At 44.8% G+C, this 19,891-nt stretch overlaps 1 protein-coding gene and 1 non-coding gene across 2 annotated transcripts; both read left to right on the top strand.

Annotated features, from left to right (window-relative positions):
- The first annotated feature begins 4,418 nt into the window (after window positions 1-4,418).
- Window positions 4,419-7,509, top strand: LOC125510221 (RHOMBOID-like protein 2). The gene is made up of 5 exons (XM_048675322.1): window positions 4,419-4,864; window positions 5,875-6,038; window positions 6,498-6,664; window positions 6,757-7,004; window positions 7,202-7,509. Exons 1-5 carry the CDS (start codon window positions 4,587-4,589, stop codon window positions 7,311-7,313), a joined length of 969 nt encoding a protein of 322 aa, XP_048531279.1. The 5' UTR covers window positions 4,419-4,586; the 3' UTR covers window positions 7,314-7,509.
- A 95-nt stretch (window positions 7,510-7,604) lies between these two features.
- On the top strand, window positions 7,605-7,676 carry TRNAK-UUU. The gene has a single exon. It is a non-coding gene; the product is annotated as a tRNA-Lys (tRNA).
- Window positions 7,677-19,891: the final 12,215 nt, after the last annotated feature.

Genomic DNA, 19,891 nt, shown 5'->3' with positions numbered 1-19,891 from the left:
ATGCTCCAAAGACCCAATCAAAGCTCGATGCCAACTCCTGCCTCACAAACGCGCAACCCAGCATGAAAGATTGGCCATGTCGGTTTATTCCTATGAAGGGCGCGAACATCATATTGTACATGTTGGTCATGTAGGTGGTGTCAAACGATATGCAATCGTGGTACGCCTCCGCATAAGCTTTTCGAGCTAAGCCATCCACCCAAAATATGTTGACAACTCTGTCCTCTTCATCATATTTCACCTTATAGAAGAAGTCTGGATCGGTTTTTTGTATATCCTTGAAGTGCGCAATTGTCTCAATCAGATCACCCTTCTTTGTGTCATCTCTACGGAAACGTGTACAAAGATTTGTTATTGCCTTTGGTCCGAACGGCACCATCATCTCAGATCCATAGAACTCTGCCATTACATGCATCATTCGTCCTGCATAATACAAAAACAAACAGTATATTCTTTTTTTAGTTGCACAAATGCGCACATCCAGGTGCACAGTAATAGGACACGTGTTGGCACAGAAGACAATCGCAGGAAATGGACACATAGCTGCACCTTTTTAAAAACACTTTGCAGTTTTTGCATACAGGACATTGTGTAGTTTTACAGTAAAGACAATCTAGTTGCACAAGAAGCACCAAAAGTGATATACAAAAAGCATGGGAAGTTGGACACCAGTTGCACAATTAAGACATTTCAGTTGCACAGTAGTACCATAACAGTTGCACACTGGACTGCCTAGAGGGAAACTTAATTCTTCAAGGGATATAGAAAAACACCACACCTATAGTCAAGTTGCAGTTATACAAGATGCGCAGAAACTCCTTTTCATCAGGTGATATGCCTCGGTGGGATCTCAAGTATTTGGACAATGAAGGTTTGTTCACGAGCGGATGATTGTGGTCACGAACAAAGTGCGTCACCTCCCATCGCCCATCTATGAGCTTCACCAACATTTTCGCCTTGCATTCAATCTGCTTTATTGTCTCACGTTTGCGCTTCTTCTTCTTCTTCTTCTTCTTCTTCTTCTTCTTACTAGTACCAGCCTCCTCTTCAGCAAATATTGGAGGTTCTTCTTCCATCTCCTCATCACTGTTAACAGATTTTGGATCTGGAATAGGGTCCAGGACAGGAGGAGCCTCAGCTCCTCCATCATCAGCTCTGGGCTTCTTAAACTTGTTGCAGCAAAACTGTTGTTTTATCAATTCATTGGTGCGGGGTGTCCGTCTAGAGGTGTTCATCTTGATAGAGAAACCCATCAGTAGTGCGTAGCTGTTGTAGTGATCCTTAGCAATTTGAAGGCTGTCAAACCTCATGCCAACATAGGGTTCCATAGGTTGAGAACCATCCTCATCCTCTCCTTCTTCTACTTGCACAGCTCCGTCAACAGCCCCAGCTCCTAGCTCAGTCCTGGTTGGACCAGGAACATTTGCCTCGGTTCCTGTGTCATCAAGAGTATGGCTCTCTGACTGCAAAGACACCACTACAGGGGCACCACGGGCTGATGACTGGCCTGCCACATTGTCTTGGCCCGTAGGGTTACCATCACAACTTGCCTGCGTGTAGTAAACAGATCGACCATTTTCTGTCCAATTTCCTTGTTGTATGCTGGGTTGCTGCTAATCCATATCATGAGGAAGCTCATTGAGGTCTGGAGGCAACTCATTGAGATCAAGCATTTTTTTCCTTGTTTTTGGATGCTGCCACACACTCCCTGCACATATAAAAAAGAAGAAATTGATGTCATCAGTTGGTAACCACAGAAAAAGAGTGTTTCAAACAACCTAAAAACTTAGTAAATAGGCAGTTGCACACCATTTTGTGATAATCTTAGTTCCAAAAGCAACATGACCGTAGCATAATCTTTATTATAACAGTTATGAAATTTTTTGTTTGCACAGATTTGTTATGTTAGTTGCACAGTTTGCAGTAAATAACTGGCAAAAGCATGACTTCTTTTTGCTACAGAGTTTTCTGACTTTTTCCCTTTTTGTTTTGTTGCAATGATCTGTAGGTTTTCGTTTCACAAGGAGCTCTTTTCATATTTTTCTGCACATAATTGGATGCTACATTTGAGAAGGAAAATCCAGGTAAAAGAAGAAAGAAGAATTGGAGGACAGATTATAGTTATATTTTTCATCGTCGTTTATGTTTCTAGTTCTGGTATATTTGAATATATTAATATGGTTTGCAATAGGTGTGGGACCAGAATATATGCGTGGGACAAGATTATATGTGTGAATATGTTAATATGGTTTGTGGCTTCATTAGCCATGGACAAAAGTTCTTGTGTTTTTCCTGTTGCACTATAGATTTCTGGTTTTCGCTAGAATAGACGTCTCAATTGCCAGGATGCATCTTTCCACTTGGCCAGCATACATATTCAGTTGGACATTTAATGTTTTTAGTTGGCTAGAATAGATGTCTCAGCTGGCCAGGTTGCATTTATTTCAGTTTTTGGGCAACATGCATGTTCAGTTGGACAGTTAATGCATTCAGTTGGCTAGAATAGATGTCTCAGTTGGCCAGGATACATTTTCTCAGTTTTTTAGCCAACATGCATGTTTAGTTGGCCAGAAAACATGTTTTTTATTTGCACATATACTACAGTTTTTCCAAAGTGTTCACTCACAAACATGTATTGCCAAATATACATGTTTACTTGGTCAGGATACATATTTAGTTGGCCAGGATACATGTTTTTTAGTTGGCCAGAAAGCACGTGGGGTACAATGCATGTTTTAGTTTTGGCTAGCATGCATGGCGAGTTGCCAGAATATAGGTTCAGTTGGCTGGGATGCATGTTCAGTTGCACATTTATGAATTTTTCGTTGCACATATCTATTGGGCAGTGATTTTTTTGTTCATTTTGCAAACAATAACTACAAGTTGGTAGAATGCATGTTTAGTTTTTGGCTACAATGCTTTGTTGAGTTGGCTTTAATCATGTTTTAATTGGCCAGAGAACTTGTTTTTAGTTGGCTTGTTTAACACATCCAGGTGGTAGAAACTTGTTTGGCATGCATCAAGTAGTTTCTGGCATGTTTAACACATCCAGCAGTAACATCAAGTAGGCTGGTGTGATGTGCCAGATTCACCTCTTTTTTGAAGCAGATTCTCCATGGATCCATGGAGAATGGGGTTTACATATGCCTATGCAGTAGAAGAAAGGGGGAAGTGAAGAGGTGCAGAGGGGGCTTACCTGCTTGATCTTACTGCCTGATATGGCTCTGACCATCCTGCCCTTTAGATTTTGAAGCAGCTCCTTCTACTTTGGGGCTCCCATAACGGCTGTGTAGGAGGAGGAAGAAGGGTTGGGGGCGATTTCTGTTGGATCTGCTTCTGACGTGGAGAAGAAGAAGAAGATAGCGTGGGAGGGGCTGAGGCGTGGGGGCGAGCGGGGGCGTGGGTGCGAGCTGGGGACAGCTGGCTACGTGGGGCGTTTTCTGTTTGGTGGCCGCTCGATCGGTTTGTTTGGTGGCCGGTCGATCGGTCGGTTTGATGGCCCTTTCTTTTCTGTTTCGTGTGGACATGGGTTTCCTTTTTCAGCCGACCGCTCGGTTGCACTAGTGGGCAGCCGGTCGCCCACTAGACATGTCCTATAAAGTTTGGTCAAAGTCAAGCTTTATAGAGTTTGACTAACTTTATATTAAAAAATATAAACAATTACAATATGAAATCAACATTATCAGATGCAGCATGAAACGTATGTTTATATTATATAGTTTTAGTATTGTAGATGTTTCATATTTTTTTATATAAATTTGGTTAAACCTTGTGCAGTTTGACTTTTATCAAATCTTATATGCGGAGTAAAAAGAAACGGAGGGAGTACCCGCTCATGAAATGAATGCATGCAACGTAGCAGCAGCAGTACTACAACTACAAGAAGGAAGGAGCCTCCAGAAAAGTTTCATTTACGGCGCGGTCCGGCGGCAAGCACCGGCCCCTGAAACTTGCGCCGTAGCAGACCAAGACCGGAACCGGAGCGACCCGTCGAGAAGCTGGCACTCCACGTCGGCGCCCGGTGACGTGACCACCGGCGCGGCGCGTCCCACACGTACGCGCGGCACCTGGCCCAACGGCAGCCCGCCACCCCAGCTCCACCCCGCGTCCACCTCCACGTCCACGCGCTTGGCGCCGCCGCCTGATCCTCTCACCTCTCACGTCTCCCGCGCTCCCTTCTTCCTCACGCGGATCGGTTACAACCACTAGTACTACTTCACCACGCGAACCGAAACACCACTCACCCGGGGACGGACGGACGGACAGCAACGCCTCACCGCGCGGTGGCCCCCCTCGCCCACGGGGGCCCGCGCGCCAGCGTGCCACAGGCCCCCCCGCAGCCGCAGCCCCACCCACCCACCGTCTCTGTCTGTCCGCCTCCCCCGGCCCCGCGCATCATTTCCTTCCCTGTCCCCGTCCCCTCGCTTCCAAGCTACTACCCCGAGCGCGCGAGAGCGAGAGCGAGCCAGCCAGCGCCACTTGACTCCAGCTCCTTCCTCCCCTCCCCATCCTTCCGTCCTCGGCTTGCAAATCACATCGCGTCACCGGAGCCAGCTACGAGCGCGTGAGACCAGCAGCGGGACAGCATGGAGGGGGGCGGCGAGGGGAAGGGCCGGGCGGCGCCGGCGACGGCGGCGGGGGGAGGGTTCGGAGGGTACGAGTCGGCCGGGGACCGCAAGTGGTGGCCCTGGCTCGTGCCCACCGTCATCGTCGCCTGCGTCGCCGTCTTCGTCGTCGAGATGTGGGTCAACGACTGCCCCAGGCACGGCAGCGCGCTCGGCGGCGGCTGCGTCGCGGGATTCCTCCGGCGATTCTCCTTCCAGCCGCTCCGCGAGAACCCGCTCCTCGGGCCCTCCTCCACCACGTACGTCTCCGCTTCCCCTCTCTCTCCCTTCTCCCTTCTGTGTGGTCCAATTGCGCTCGGGGACTGGGTTGGGCGGTGTTCTGCTTTCTGGGTGTGCTCGAGGTGAAATTGGGCGGACGGATTTGGGGGATTCGTCTTGAGATTGGGTTGTTTTATCCGCGTTCCTAGTTGATTCGTTGGCAGAACATGGATTTTGCTTTGCTGGTTCTTGGCAAGTTAAGCTCGCATCATGAAGCTGTCAATTCTGTTGCTCTGAACTCTGGAGCAAGTGTTACTGGTCAGAGGAAATCTCTCAACTCTCCTCCTTTTGCTGTGAGGAAATCAGAAATGTTCTCTGAAGTTTCGCTTCTGAATTCAGATGCCTTTTCCTCTTCTGGAAGTTCGGGAGACAGGGGATTCTTCTGTCATGTGGTGGCGACAGTTCAGATCTCCATCCCTCTCTCCAGTGGCTTGAAATGATCTGAACGTGCACAATTCGACATGATTCCATTGTTCAATGCACTCCACTGTTTAGTTTACCCTCCACTTCGTCCAAACAGTAGCTTCCACCAGTACGCAACGAAGACAGCTGAAGCTTTCTCTTCTTTGTTATTTGTGCCAAAAATAGCTTTCTGAGACAGTCAGCGACGATATTTTCTACTACCTTTTGCCGGTAATTAGGTGTCCACTTTGTGCTGCAGGCGTAGGATTCTGTGTTATTGTAGTCTAGTACATGGATTTATGGAAACTGTTTTGACTTTTGCTAAGTGATGTAGAACTAATGCTATAAAACAACCCAAGCTGTTTCTAGACCATGTAGTTTTCTCGTTGACAGTAGTGGCATGCCCGCTTATTTTAATTGCAACTTGCTATGTGGTATGTGTCTCATGAGATTGCAGCTCAGTTGCCAACCGTTGACCAGAAAAGTTCGTTGTTTGGTTTGATTTGTGTAGTTATATTTATCTCTCTAAGATACTACTGTAGGATACATACAAGATGATAAAGTTAACGGGTTAAGCTCTATCTTGCAGTTTGGGGAAAATGGGAGCTCTGGACTGGAACAAGGTTGTCCATCAGCACCAGGGGTGGCGTCTCATTAGCTGCATCTGGCTCCATGCTGGCCTGATCCATTTGGTTGTGAACATGCTAAGTCTGCTGTTTATTGGGATTCGTCTTGAGCAGCAATTTGGGTTTGGTAAGCTTCTCACAATGCTGAATCAGTGTTACTAGCATCATTTGGGAGATATTCTGTTAGTGTTTCTACACGTCAACAAAACTCGTCTGAGTGTCCGTCTGCTGCAACTTATAGCATTTTAGTTACACTGGAACTGGTTTCTATTTTGCAAGTTGAGCTAGTTTAATTGCTGAGGTGTTGACAGTATGCTTAAATCTTACTTTATTTATGTCACTCCCTGATCCATATCAATTGCCGCTAGTTTAGTACTCTCTCTGTAAAGAAATATAAGAGCATTTAGATCACTATTTTATTGATCTAAACACTCTTATATTTGTTTACGGAGGGAGTACAACATTGTACTAAACCAGCGTCAATTAATATGGATCAGAGGGACTACTAATATCAATGTAGATAGAATATTTTTGATTATCAGCATGTTTATATATTGCACATGACACTAGTTCTTCTGCTTGCAAGTTCGCATTGGCGCTATCTACCTACTGTCTGGTTTCGGTGGCAGCGTGATGTCTGCACTCTTCCTACGAAATAACTACATCTCTGTTGGTGCATCTGGAGCTTTATTTGGGCTGCTTGGATCTATGCTTTCTGAGCTACTTATGAACTGGACTATTTACTCCAACAAGGTCCGAGATAGATAGAAAACACATACATTTTCCTCTATATATCCAGTTGCCTAAAACATTGTTTTGCTTATCAAGTTCATATGCTATTTCAGGTTGCAGCCATAATAACCCTTCTGTTTATAATCGCGATCAACGTGGCAATCGGGATACTACCGCATGCTGATAACTTTGCTCACATTGGTGGATTCCTGACCGGGTTCCTTTTGGGGTTCGTTCTGCTGGCAAGGCCACAATTCGGTTGGTTGGAACGCAGCGAGCTGCCCCATACCAATCAGCCCCCCAAGTACAAACCATACCAATATGTCCTGTGGGTTGTGGCACTCGTCTTGCTGCTTGTCGGGTAAGTCTGACAAATCACATCTCATAAAAAAAATAGTCTGACAAATCGCACGACAGTTAGTTTTGAATATTCGATGCCGCTGTGATTATCGTTGTTTGTACATGTACACTGAAAATCATCGAGACCGACTTATATGATCCAGAGTCAAGCTAACGGCTGATATGAAATGAATCTTATACCGAGAACTCGTGATGCAGGTTCACGCTTTCGTTGGTGATGCTCTTCAAGGGCAAGAACGGGAATGACGGCTGCCACTGGTGCCACTACCTGAACTGTGTGCCGACGTCGAGGTGGAAGTGCGATACCTAGGCGGTTCCTTCTTTCGGTTTTCGACGAAAACCCGTAGTGTTGTGAGGACCATTTTCATGCTTGTATGTTTGTAGATAGGAACTTGTTCTTTAGTGAACTCTGTAAATTTGTTTGGCAGGCTCTGTAAGTTTGTAACTCGAGCACTCTCCAGTGATTTCATGCGTGTTTTTGTGTAAGAGGCCGTATCGTTTTGATCCCTGCTCTTGGGTTGGTGAAGCAGTCGATTCGTGTGGCGCTTGACGTGCTAAGTAACATATAATAAGCTACTCCGTTGAAATGGTAACATCCAGAGCGGTCCTAGCTGAGTGGTAGAGCGCGTGGCTTTTAACCGCGTGGCCGTGGGTTCGATCCCCACGGACGGCGTATGTTTTTTCTTCCTTCTTGCTTTTTAACCACGTCTTGTTGAGCAAACCAGGGAGAAGATTCATAGATTAGCACGTCCATAGATTATATTATGGGAAACGTTGTTAATCAGCCGGCTGATTATAGCTTGCGCATCCGCCGGATGCTGCACCGTTCGATCGCTTCATCGTGATTTCACGCCACGCGAGAAGTGTTCACGCGTTCGATCGCTTCATCGTGATTTCACACCACGCGAGAAGTGTTCACACGGAGCGTGCAGGTGCGTGGGCTCCTATGGGTCCATTGTTTGATTTTTTCCATATACCGTGCGGTGTGACTCTGACTTAGAGCCTTTCATATTTGCCATCTTGCTGGGATGTCACGCTTCTCACGGGATGAAACTGACTTCCCACAATCTCTCTTTTCTGCAACAAGATCTCTGTTGCAAAAAAAAAGCATCAAGACCTCTGTTACGAAAATAATTAACTGCAGCAAGGCCTTTGTTGTACAAAAGACTGTAACATGACCTTCATTGCAAAAACAAAAATTGCAACATGAACTCCGTTGCAATTTTTTTAACAATGCCTCTGTTACAAAAAAATCTACAACCTTACTTATATTTTGCAAAATTTTCCGCAACATGAACCGTGTTGCAGAAAATTACTGCAACACGACATTTGTTGCAATGGTAGAGGATAATGCTCGGCCACTCAATTCGTCAGATCCACGTCTCGCATGCGCAACCGTCAAATACGAGCTTCCGTCGCATGCGCAGCCGTCAGATACGAGCTTGGGCAGCCGACACACAACCGGCCAGGACCTTCACCACTAGACGCAAAAGTCCTTCCGCAACAACACCCATGTTACAGAAGTCCTTCCGAAACAACACTCATGTTACCGTGCGACATCAGTTCATCCCTAATTTCCTATTCTCTCTTCCATAGTTTCAAAACTCCAGATGCAGGGCAGACTGGTCTCTCGGCGCTGAACGCAGCGATGACGCAGCACGCACATCGCTGAGCGCCTGCCACCAGAAAATGCCATCACATCCTCGCCGAGCCTCCAGCCACTGACGCCGATCTAATCAATCCAAGGTATATCATACTATAATTTTCCTGCAATTTTCAGTAAAACTTCGTGCTAGAGGAAGAAATAGTTTGATACTACAATTTTCAGTAGCCAAGAAGGAATTCTAAAAGTTGGAAGGATTTTCATGTTAAATATTTGTTTGATTTAATTGATCACTTCTTTGAAGAAAGGATTTAAAAAACTCATGGTGTTTAAAGATTTATTCAGATTTACGTACTGTATCGGTGATTGTTGCATCAGCTAAAAGGATGCTTTCCAACTTGAAATTATTGATGAACAAATTGTGTATCGAGAAGAAATTGATGGATGAGATTGACATCGACACAATCGTAAGTGGCTTTGCATCGAAGAATTTTACAAGAAAATTTGTAGGTAAATTGTATAAGTTATTTTATATAAATATTGGCTTTTGAATGCATTTAAGTAATTATTGATAACATTTTGTAGATGCATATATTATTTATTATTTCTTTTTTAGAATCGTTATTTATCATTGCTATGATGTTTATATTAAGGGGCCTCAAATTTTACTTTCGCCCCGGGCCTCCAAAATCTCAGGACCGACCCTGGGGACTGAGCTTTCACCATTAATGCTTCTCCCGAGTGTATTTAAGGTAAACATGACACATTTTTTGACTAGATTCATAACCCAATGCCAATGTGCGGCACCGCCACATAACGGCTGTAAGCAACTCAAATGTTGTGGTAGTCTTGGATTGGTGTTCTGGGATGTGGCTTCTTAAAATTTGTATCTCTTTTGGCCCAAAGAATAAGTTGATAGCATCACATTCTCTCCCATGGAGTCTAACCCCTGAATAAATGGTTTATATGCCGGGTAAATATGTGTGATGGAGGGTGGCATACGTGAGGTGAATATGTCCCGTTTCCACACAGGCAAAGTGGTTGGGATGAGTTCACCACATGCAAAATCGGCTATAGATTTAATGAATTGAAGGATGCCAAAACCCTCAACAATGCAATGACACATGTGAAGCCCAATAACACATCCTCCACATTTGAGTTGCGTCACCTACAAACCACACCACAATTATACAGTTAAACAACAAATGGTAACATGCACAACTTAAATTCAGATGAACAATGCAAACAGTTAAAATGACCACACATGTTTGTGATTCCTCCTTTTGTTGTTAAAATGACGACACGTGTAAGTGATTCATCTTTCTGTTATATTTTAACTATTTGTAACCACAACTATATTCTAGTCTGTACTTGATCCTGGTCAGATGAACATTGAAAATAACTAATTTGGACTATGTGTTCTTACACTAACTAGTATGACTTTTTTTGTGTGCGGGGCTACACCAACTAATAGTATTATGGGGATAAATATTCCATCCATCTATTTGATAAACAACTTCAATACTCCTTTACAGAAAAGTAGGAACTAATTTAATTAGTGCAATCTATCATTTTAATTTAGGTGCAATCATTGTACAAAATCAAGATAGTAAAGAAATTAGAAGTTAGTTATTAATTTGGAATACCTTAAGTTTTAAATTCATTTTATTGTCAAATATAAAACTGAGAAACTATATGATAATATACGCTAAGAAAATGAGAAATAATAACAATGTTTTTCCTGTCAGCCCTCTTGTTCTCCATGCAAAGTTGAAATTTCCTCAGTGAAAGGCCACTTGCAATTTCATTATGTATACTGCGACACACTTTTTTTCTTGCCAAAATCTATGTATTAGTAATAATTAAGGTGCTGAAGCATCATACTAATAAATATGCAATGAGTTGATAAATGGGGGCCCCATAAGATATTTAGCAAATGCACAAAAAATGACACATGGAGATTGTATAGTTAAGAAAATAAGAAACATTACTTACCTCTTTGCAAAAAAAACATTAGTTACTCAGCAGGCGATGGGTGCTAAGAGCATCTCCAGCCGTTGGCCCCCCAGGGGGCGCCTAAAATCGCCGCATGGGGGTGAGCCGGCGCAAAAAACGGGCCTGGGGCGAGTTGGTCCCTAGCCGTTGGCCCCAGGGCCGCCCCCAGGCGCGTTTAAAAAATAAAAAAGTATAGCAAATTTCGGCACAGTTCGGCGAAGTTCGGCTAAACACGACAAATTTCGGCCAACTTGGGCATATATTTGGACAAAGTTCGCCGATTTTCATTACATAGCAAATATATAATGAACTAATCTAAAAGAAACTGGCTGAACACCGGGTAGTCGCCGTCGTCGCTGCCATCCTCGTCGTCGGCCTTCTCCTCCTTGACGCGGGCGCCCCTGCTGGACCCGGCGTCGCCATGGCGGACTGGTGGCGGCGGCACGTCATTGTCGTCGCTGTCGTCGATGACGACGACTTCTCCTTCGCCGTGGCCCCGGCGGCGCTCCGCGAAGCGCAGCAGGGCGGCGCACTGGCGCTCCATCGCCATCTTGAGGGAGTCCTGGCGTGCCTATTTGTAACACCCATGATGCGGCTATATCTCCCACGTGTCGGGGCACGACTTAGAGGCATAGCCGTATGTTGGTTTGTCGCAAGAGGGGTAATCTTCACACAATCCCATGTACTGAATAACAAAGGGATAAAGATTGGCTTACAATCGCCACTTCACACAAATACAAGTTAACATACATCATCGGGAATACAATCAAGGCCCGACTACGGAACCAAAATAAAAGAAGACAACCCCTAATGCTAGATCCCCGATCGCCCCAACTGGGCTCCACTAGTGATCGAAAGGAAACGAAACAACACAACGAACACGATCTTCATCGAGCTCCCACTTGAGCTCAGTTGCGTCATCTGTACGGGCATCATCGGCACCTGCAACTATTTAGAAGTATCTGTGAGCCACGGGGACTCAGCAATCTCACACCCGCGAGATCAAGACTATTTAAGCTTATGGGTAGGAAAAAGGTAATGAAGTGGAGCTGCAGCAAGCACTAGCATATATGGTGGCTAACTTACGCAAATGAGAGCGAGAAGAGAAGCAAAGCACGGTCGAGAAACTATAATGATCAAGAAGTGATCCTAAAACTACTTACGTTAACATAACTCCAAAACCGTGTTCACTTCCCGGACTCCGCCGGAAAGAGACCATCACGGCTACACACGCGGTTGCTGCATTTTAATTAAGTTAAGTGTCAGGTTCTCTATAACCGGATATTAACAAATTCCCATCTGCCCATAACCGCGGGCACGACTTTCGAAAGTTCAAAACCCTGCAGGGGTGTCCCAACTTAGCCCATCACAAGCTCTCACGGTCAACGAAGGATATTCCTTCTCCGAGGAAGACCCGATCAGGCTCGGAATCCCGGTTACAAGACATTTCGACAATGGTAAAACAAGATCAGCAAAGCCGCCCGATGTGCCGACAAATCCCGATAGGAGCTGCACATATCTCGTTCTCAGGGCACACCGGATGAACACTACGTACAACTAAAACCAACCCTCAAGTTTCCCCGAGGTGGCGCTGCAAGTGGCTCTGTTTTGGACCAACACACAGAGGAGCACTGGCCCCGGGGGGGGGGTTAAAATAAAGATGACCCTTCAGTCTGCAGAACCCAAGGGAAAAAGGCTTAGGTGGCAAATGGTAAAACCAATGTTGGGCCTTGCTGGAGGAGTTTTATTCAAGGCGAACTGTCAAGGGGTTCCCATTATAACCCAACCGCGTAAGGAACGCAAAATCAAGGAACATAACACCGGTATGACGGAAAACTAGGGCGGCAAGAGTGGAACAAAACACCAGGCATAAGGCCGAGCCTTCCACCCTTTACCAAGTATATATGTGCATTAAAGTAAACAAGATATAATAATGATATCCCAACAATAATCATGTTCCAACAAGGAACAAACTCCATCTTCACCTGCAACTAGCAACGCTATTAGAGGGGTGATGTCTACTACACAACCTTCTTCTTGTATACGTTGTTGGGCCTCCAAGTGCAGAGGTTTGTAGGACAGTAGCAAATTTCCCTCAAGTGTATGACCTAAGGTTTATCAATCCGTAGGAGGCGTAGGATGAAGATTGTCTCTCTCAAGCAACCCTGCAACCAAATAATAAAGAGTCTCTTGTGTCCCCAACACACCCAATACAATGGTAAATTGTATAGGTGCACTAGTTCGGCGAAGAGATGGTGATACAAGTGGTATATGGATAGTAGATAATAGTTTTTGTAATCTGAAAATATAAAAACAGCAAGGTAACTAATGATAAAAGTGAGCGTAAACGGTATTGCAATGCGTTGAAACAAGGCCTAGGGTTCATACTTTCACTAGTGCAAGTCCTCTCAACAATAATAACATAATTGGATCACATAACTATCCCTCAACATGCAACAAAGAGTCACTCCAAAGTCACTAATAGCGGAGAACGAAGAGATTATGGTAGGGTACGAAACCACCTCAAAGTTATTCTTTCCAATCAAACCGTTGGGCTATTCCTATAAGTGTCACAAACAGCCCTAGAGTTCGTACTAGAATAACACCTTAAGATACAAATCAACCAAAACCCTAATGTCACCTAGATACTCCAATGTCACCTCAAGTATCCGTGGGCATGATTATACGATATGCATCACACAATCTCAGATTCATCTATTCAACCAACACAAAGGACCTCAAAGAGTGCCCCAAAGTTCTACCGGAGAATCACGACGAAAACGTGTGCCAACCCCTATGCATAGGTTCATGGGCGGAACCCGCAAGTTGGTCACCAAAACATACATCAAGTGAATCACGTGATATCCCATTGTCACCACAGATACGCACGGCAAGACATACATCAAGTGTTCTCAAATCTTTAAAGACTCAATCCGATAAGATAACTTCAAACAGGAAACTCTATCCATTACAAGAGAGTGGAGGGGGGAAGAAACATCATAGGATCCAAATATAATAGCAAAGCTCGCGATACATCAAGATCGTATCATCTCAAGAACACGAGAGAGAGAGAGATCAAACACATAGCTACTGGTACATACCCTCAGCCCCGAGGGAGAACTACTCCCTCCTCGTCATGGAGAGCACCGGGATGATGAAGATGGCCACTGGAGAAGGATTGCCCCCTCCGGCAGGGTGCCGGAACGGGTCTAGATTTGTTTTCGGTGGCTACGAAGGCTTCTGGCGGCGGAACTCCCGATCTATTGTGCTCCCGGATGTTTTTAGGGTATATGGAGATATATAGGCGGAAGCAGTACGCCAGGGGGGCCACGAGGGGCTCACGAGGGTGGAGGGCGCGCCCAGGGGGGTGGGCGCGCCCCCTGCCTCGTGACCTCCTCGCAGATCCCCCGACGTGCACTCTAAGTCTTCTGGGCTTCCTTCCTTCCAAAAATGAGTTCCGTGAAGTTTCAGGTCAATTGGACTCCGTTTGGTTTTCCTTTTCTTCGAAACCCTAAAACAGGGTAAAAACATAAACTGGCACTGGGCTCTGGGTTAATACGTTAGTCCCAAAAATGATATAAAAGTGTATAATAAAGCCCATAAACATTCAAAACAGTAAATAATATAGCATGGAGCAATCAAAAATTATAGATACGTTGGAGACGTATCAAGGGGATGAGCAAAGCGGTAACATAGCCAAACAACGGTTTGCTAGGAAAGGTGGGATAGAGGCTTGGCATGGCAATATGGGTGGCATGATAAAGCATGTGGTAGGTATCGCGGCATAGCAATAGAGCGAACAATTAGCAAGCAAAGATAGAAGTGATTTCGAGGGTATGTTCATCTTGCCTGAGATCCCACAAGGAAGAAGAACGAGTCCATGAAGGAGTCAAACGGACGTAGTCGAACGGATCCTCACAAACGCGATGTTATCGGAACTAACCCGAAGAAGCAACACCGGAAAGAAGCAAACAACATAGTAAACAACCATCACATAAACAAGGCATGATGCACAACCATGTATTATGCATGTACGGTTTAAAGAGGCATGGCATGGCAAAGTGCACAAACAAAACTACAAGTTAAGTGGAGCTCAATATGCAACGAGTTGCATATTGACGGAACACCACATGACTTATTTAGTTCTCTCTTGGTTATGTACCCAACAATATTAAATGTTGTTAAACATGGCAAGAGGTGAAGCAAAGTAAAACTACCTATCTAGGCAAGTTTAAATGAGGCCGGAACAACAAACAACAAGTCCGGAAACTCCTCGTGTGCATATTTTAGGTTTGGTACTTTTCTGCCCTAAACCATATTTTAGAGTTGTTAAACATGCAAAGTAAATACATCATGTTAAACTAGGCATTTTTCTACCCCATTTACATATAAAGTTTATTTAAAACCGAGCTACGGTTATTTAGTTATGAAATAAAGCATTTTAGCATGTCATAGAGCAAAAAATTATCAAACAACATTTTAAACATGTTAAACATGGATGAAAGTGGCATATTATGAAACTGGATGAAATTCTAAGCATCTTTCATATAGAGATCATTTTAATCCGATGCATGGTTGGTGAGATATTATATGCATGATTACTAGGGACTTTTCTGTAAAACTGCACTCTCTGGAATAAAGTCTAAAATCGTAAAACTGAAAAAACCATGGTGGGCAGAAACCGGAGCAGGTCGGGCCAATCAGAGAAAGAAATAAAGAGAAAAAAAGGAGGCGCTGGGCCTCACCATGGGCTTTGGTCCAAGGCGGTGGAGAGGAAGCCCGGTTGGCCGGGAGAGGGGAGCTGCTTGGGCCGGCCTCGCTACGTGTCCTGGCGTGTAGCGCTTGAGCGGGGGCGCGGTCAACGGGTGCTCGTCATCTCCATACGAACAGGAGGAGGTCGAGGCAAGGGCCGCAGGGAGGTGGAGTTCGCCGGCGCTGGTGGACTTGGGCGACGCAGACGGGCGCGAGCCAGGGCCTGCTGGATCCAGCGAGGAGGTCGGGGATGGGGCGAGGTGAGGCTGGAGCTGTTGTCGTTCGACACGGCGCTCGACGGAAGGAAGCAGGCGGGATTTGGCGGGGCGGCGGTTCGTTCGTGGCGACGGAGCTGGGCTGCGACGGAAGCAGAGGAGGAGGCCTCGCGCGGGCGACTTGGCACTGGTCCTCGAGACGAGCTACATGTAGTCAATGCGAGCAGGGGCTCGCTGCAAGGCAGGGCGAGGCGGACTGACGACGGGGATGGCGGCAGAAGAGGTTCGGGATAGCAGCGCCGCTCGATTCCTGCAGAGACATGTGTGAGAGAGGGAGCACGCTGTGATAGAGAGGCAAGGGAGGAAGAAGAGCGATGGAAGGAGGCAAGGCAGGGCGCTGGGCCTGTGGCCGCCAGTGGCGACGCTTGCAGGGAGGTCTGGCGGTTGGGGAAAGGATCCGAGCGGCGAGGAAAACTCGACGAGGCAGGGGCTTGGCGCGGGCTTGACGGGGTCCTGCTGGTGGCTCTCGGGCGGAGGCGGTGGTGGCCTCGATCTGAACGAGATCGAGAGGAGGGGATCAGGGGTTAGATGCTGATAGGTGGGGATGGATCCCGAGGGGAAAATGGTGAGTGGGTGGCGGCGGCTAGGGGGGACAAATGTCCTAGGATTTTGGGTTAGGGGTGGTCTATAAATACCAGAATATAGATAGGAGGGAGTATTTTGGATCATCCGATCAAAATCATACGGTCGGAGATGAATGGGTTAGGGAGTCCAAACAAGAAAACGGTGATGTTTTATAGACGTTTGAGGATGATCCGGACCCAACGGTGACGACTTTCCGGGTTGGGTTCGGGACAAACTTTCGGACGCGCACTCGAGGGTGGTTGATGCACTGTGCAAGGAGGGCTTAGGTGGGTCTAGTGGGTTGCAGGAGGTCTGTGTAGGAGGGTGTGGGATGAGAGGAGGGAAGAGAGGGCAGCCCGACAACAATTTTTGGAGACCGAAAACGTCCGATGAAAAGACCGGCTACATTGCCGCTATAGTTATCCGTTGGGGCATCAAACGGACTCCGAATGCGATGAAACTTGGCAGGCGACCTATCTACACTATAATAAGACCGCACGCCAAATCTCATCCCATTATGAGAACATTTTCCGGCCACTTGAAAAAATAATATTCGGACATGCCGCGGGCGCGTGCGAGTGTGGTTGGGCTCGGAACGGACAATGGACGGATGCAAGTTTTGAAAACGTGATGATGCAATGCACATGATGACATGATGAAATGCAACACGCAAGCAGAAGACATGTCAACGTCGGCGAATAACTGGAAGACACCTGGCGCATCGGTCTCGGGGCGTCAAAACACTCCACCACTACGAGAAGATCTCGTCCCGAGATCTGGGATGGCACCGGAGAGAAGCGGAAAAGGAAGAGGTAAAACAAAGTTGCTTCTTTGACAAATGAGTGAAACCAAAGAACCTTGAGAGGTTAAACCATTTTGAGAAAAGAAAACAACGGAGATGATCGAAGTTGAAAACACTCCATTAGAAAAGAGGAACAAGGAAGAACAAATTCGGACAACACTCTGGTTGAAAAGAGATGTATAAGGAACGATAAGAATCAATTACGACAACACTCAGGTTAACACGATAGAGAAGGAATAAGAATGATATAATTTGGACAACACTCTGACTGTAAATGGAAGGAATCAAACATGATCTTGACAAGATGAGGATACTTGATGAGATCAACAACACACTAACTCTGGAACTATTGAAAGAATGGCACAATGGGTAAAAAGATTTCAGACAACACTCCGGTTGAAAAGGGAGGCAAACCTTGATAAGATGGGAGAACTTGAAAAGAGGGCATGATACTCCGGTTAAATGGACAAGCATGAAAAGAACATGATATTTGACAAAATGAGATGATGGGTGAATATAGCAACAATACAAAGCCTCCGGAATGAAATGAAAGAGTGGAATGGAATGAACGAAGGGAAACAAGATCTTGAGATAGCGCGCTTACAACAAATGCTAGAATGGAGTTGTTGGATTATCAACAACGAAAGGATAAGCTTGATATGGACTTATAGAAGACATCTCAAAATTATGAGGTGACAACTTGCCACTCACGGAAAAGATATGATTGGGAGCTATAAAAAGATTGAAATCTTCTTCCACCGAGGTGATAAGGATAAAACTTGGATCATAGATAATCAACACAAAGAGCAACATTCCCAATGGAAGGCTTTAGCTGAAAACTATACCAAGATAACTCTAAGGAAGAAAGTGATGGGTTTAAATATCTCATTCCTGACAACTTTTGAATCATGAAACATGAAGGGAAAATTGTCAAGAAAGACATAAAACCACCTGAAAAGATAAGGTAGAAGGAATTGCACTTCGGAATGCAAGAAGAAGAATACTTGAGCTCCTTTGAAAAGAATCTCGATGAACACTTCGAGAAAGAATTAAATCTTTGATGAACCATCATGTAGAGCCTCCCTGAAGAACTCCGGTAATAAAAGAATGATCAAATGAAATGAAGGAAGAAAAAAATAAGGTTGAAACCTTGCAATGATTATATGGATCTTTGTGATGATGAGAGCTTGGAACTCCGGGAAAAGAAAAGATGAAACAATTGAAAATGAGAATTTATTCATCATGAACAAACTCGGAAGGAAGGAATTGATCACTTGGATGAAACAAGAATAAGAATTATGTTATGCGTATCCTTCACCAATTTAGATTGATGACAAGCAACGGATTTGGCATACTACTTATTCTCATAGAAAGGATTAAGAGAGATATGGCACAAAACTTGAGAAGGTCTTCGACGAACCACCGGTAGGATTTGAAAGAACGAATAAATTGATATGATAAACGAAGGAAGAAGAATCTTGGAAGAACCACCGTAAGAATTAAAAATGAACAAAGAAAAGATAAGGAAAACACCGGGAATAATTATAAAAGAACGAAGAAACTTGAGAGATTATAATTACATGAGAACGGAGAGATCATGAACTGATTAGAGGATATTTGAATGAAGCATCGATATGATTTGGAGAACGAGAGCTGAAAGCTGGAATGAATAATTCTGAGATGATGGGCTCCGGAGAATCAAACTAAAAAGACTCTTGAATTGCTCCAGATGGGTGAAAAGAATACTCACGATCGAAAACAATTATGATAGGATGGCATCAAGCTAGAACCATGAATCTTGAAGAGAATGGAGCAATATTTAAGAGAAACTCTTCTTCACTCTTCAAAGTTCGGGAATAATGATGAGAAAACACCACCAAGAATTGTTGAGACACTCCGGAAGAATCAAAAGCGAAGAGGTTGAGCCAACGATGAAAAGAATTTGACCGATCTTGGAGAAAATTCATTTGACTGATTATAACTCATTCTTACGTCAAACTTGGAAATGAATTTGAGAATAACTCCGGGAAAATTAGAAGAGTCAGGTAAGATCCTGGGAAAAGACCTGTGGGTTAGGGCTCACTCAAAAGATACACCATTGAATGATTTAAAGGAAAGAATGCACCGGTTGAATTAAATGGCTTGAATGAGATAACAACCTCGAAATAGGTTGAACGGATCTTGAATGAAAAGACGAGTCTTCTGAGATATCTTCAGCACTCTGGAACAATTGAATAGCAAGCGGGGAATGATTATGAGGTGCACCGGCATGGGAAAAGCATTTGAAACGAGGAAAAGGATATGATCAACACCGAAAGCTTGAATTGAAACCACCGGAGAAGAAAAGAGAACGAAGAATATGAACTTGAGGCTCCGTTAGGATCTTCATGAGAACCACCGGGTAAGAACATTGACGGAAAAGAATGGAGAGACTTCACATCCATAAGATGGATACTTGATTAAAAACTCTTATTCCTCGAAAAAAAAGGGGGGGAGGGTGGGAAAACAAAGACAACTTGGGCAGATGAAACGAACAACATTGGAAAAAAACCGAGAGGTGATCTTGCAGATGTTGAAATGATCGGATCCACTTGAAGAGAAACACGCCGGTTGAAAAGGATTGACATGACAATCTCAATTATCATGAAGGATTAGTATTCCCATAGAGATATGAGAACGCCACTTAGGAAAGGTATGGATTCCACATTTGACTTCTAAGCAACTCGAATACCACAACTAAAAAAAACAAAACAAAGGATTGGTTTGCAAAATAAACCGGAAACAAACATATGATAGATCCCATATCGTATCATGTGTCTGTTGGAAAGATATCCTACGTGATACTTGAATTCCCACTTATAAACTCCTGAAACTTTCTGGTTATGCAATCGGGTGTT

The sequence above is a fragment of the Triticum urartu genome, chromosome 5 (genome assembly GCF_003073215.2).
Source record: "Triticum urartu cultivar G1812 chromosome 5, Tu2.1, whole genome shotgun sequence".
Classification (NCBI taxonomy): domain Eukaryota; kingdom Viridiplantae; phylum Streptophyta; class Magnoliopsida; order Poales; family Poaceae; genus Triticum; species Triticum urartu.
The sequence above is the reverse complement of the archived record's forward strand: the minus strand, read 5'-3'. Positions and strand labels throughout refer to the sequence as shown.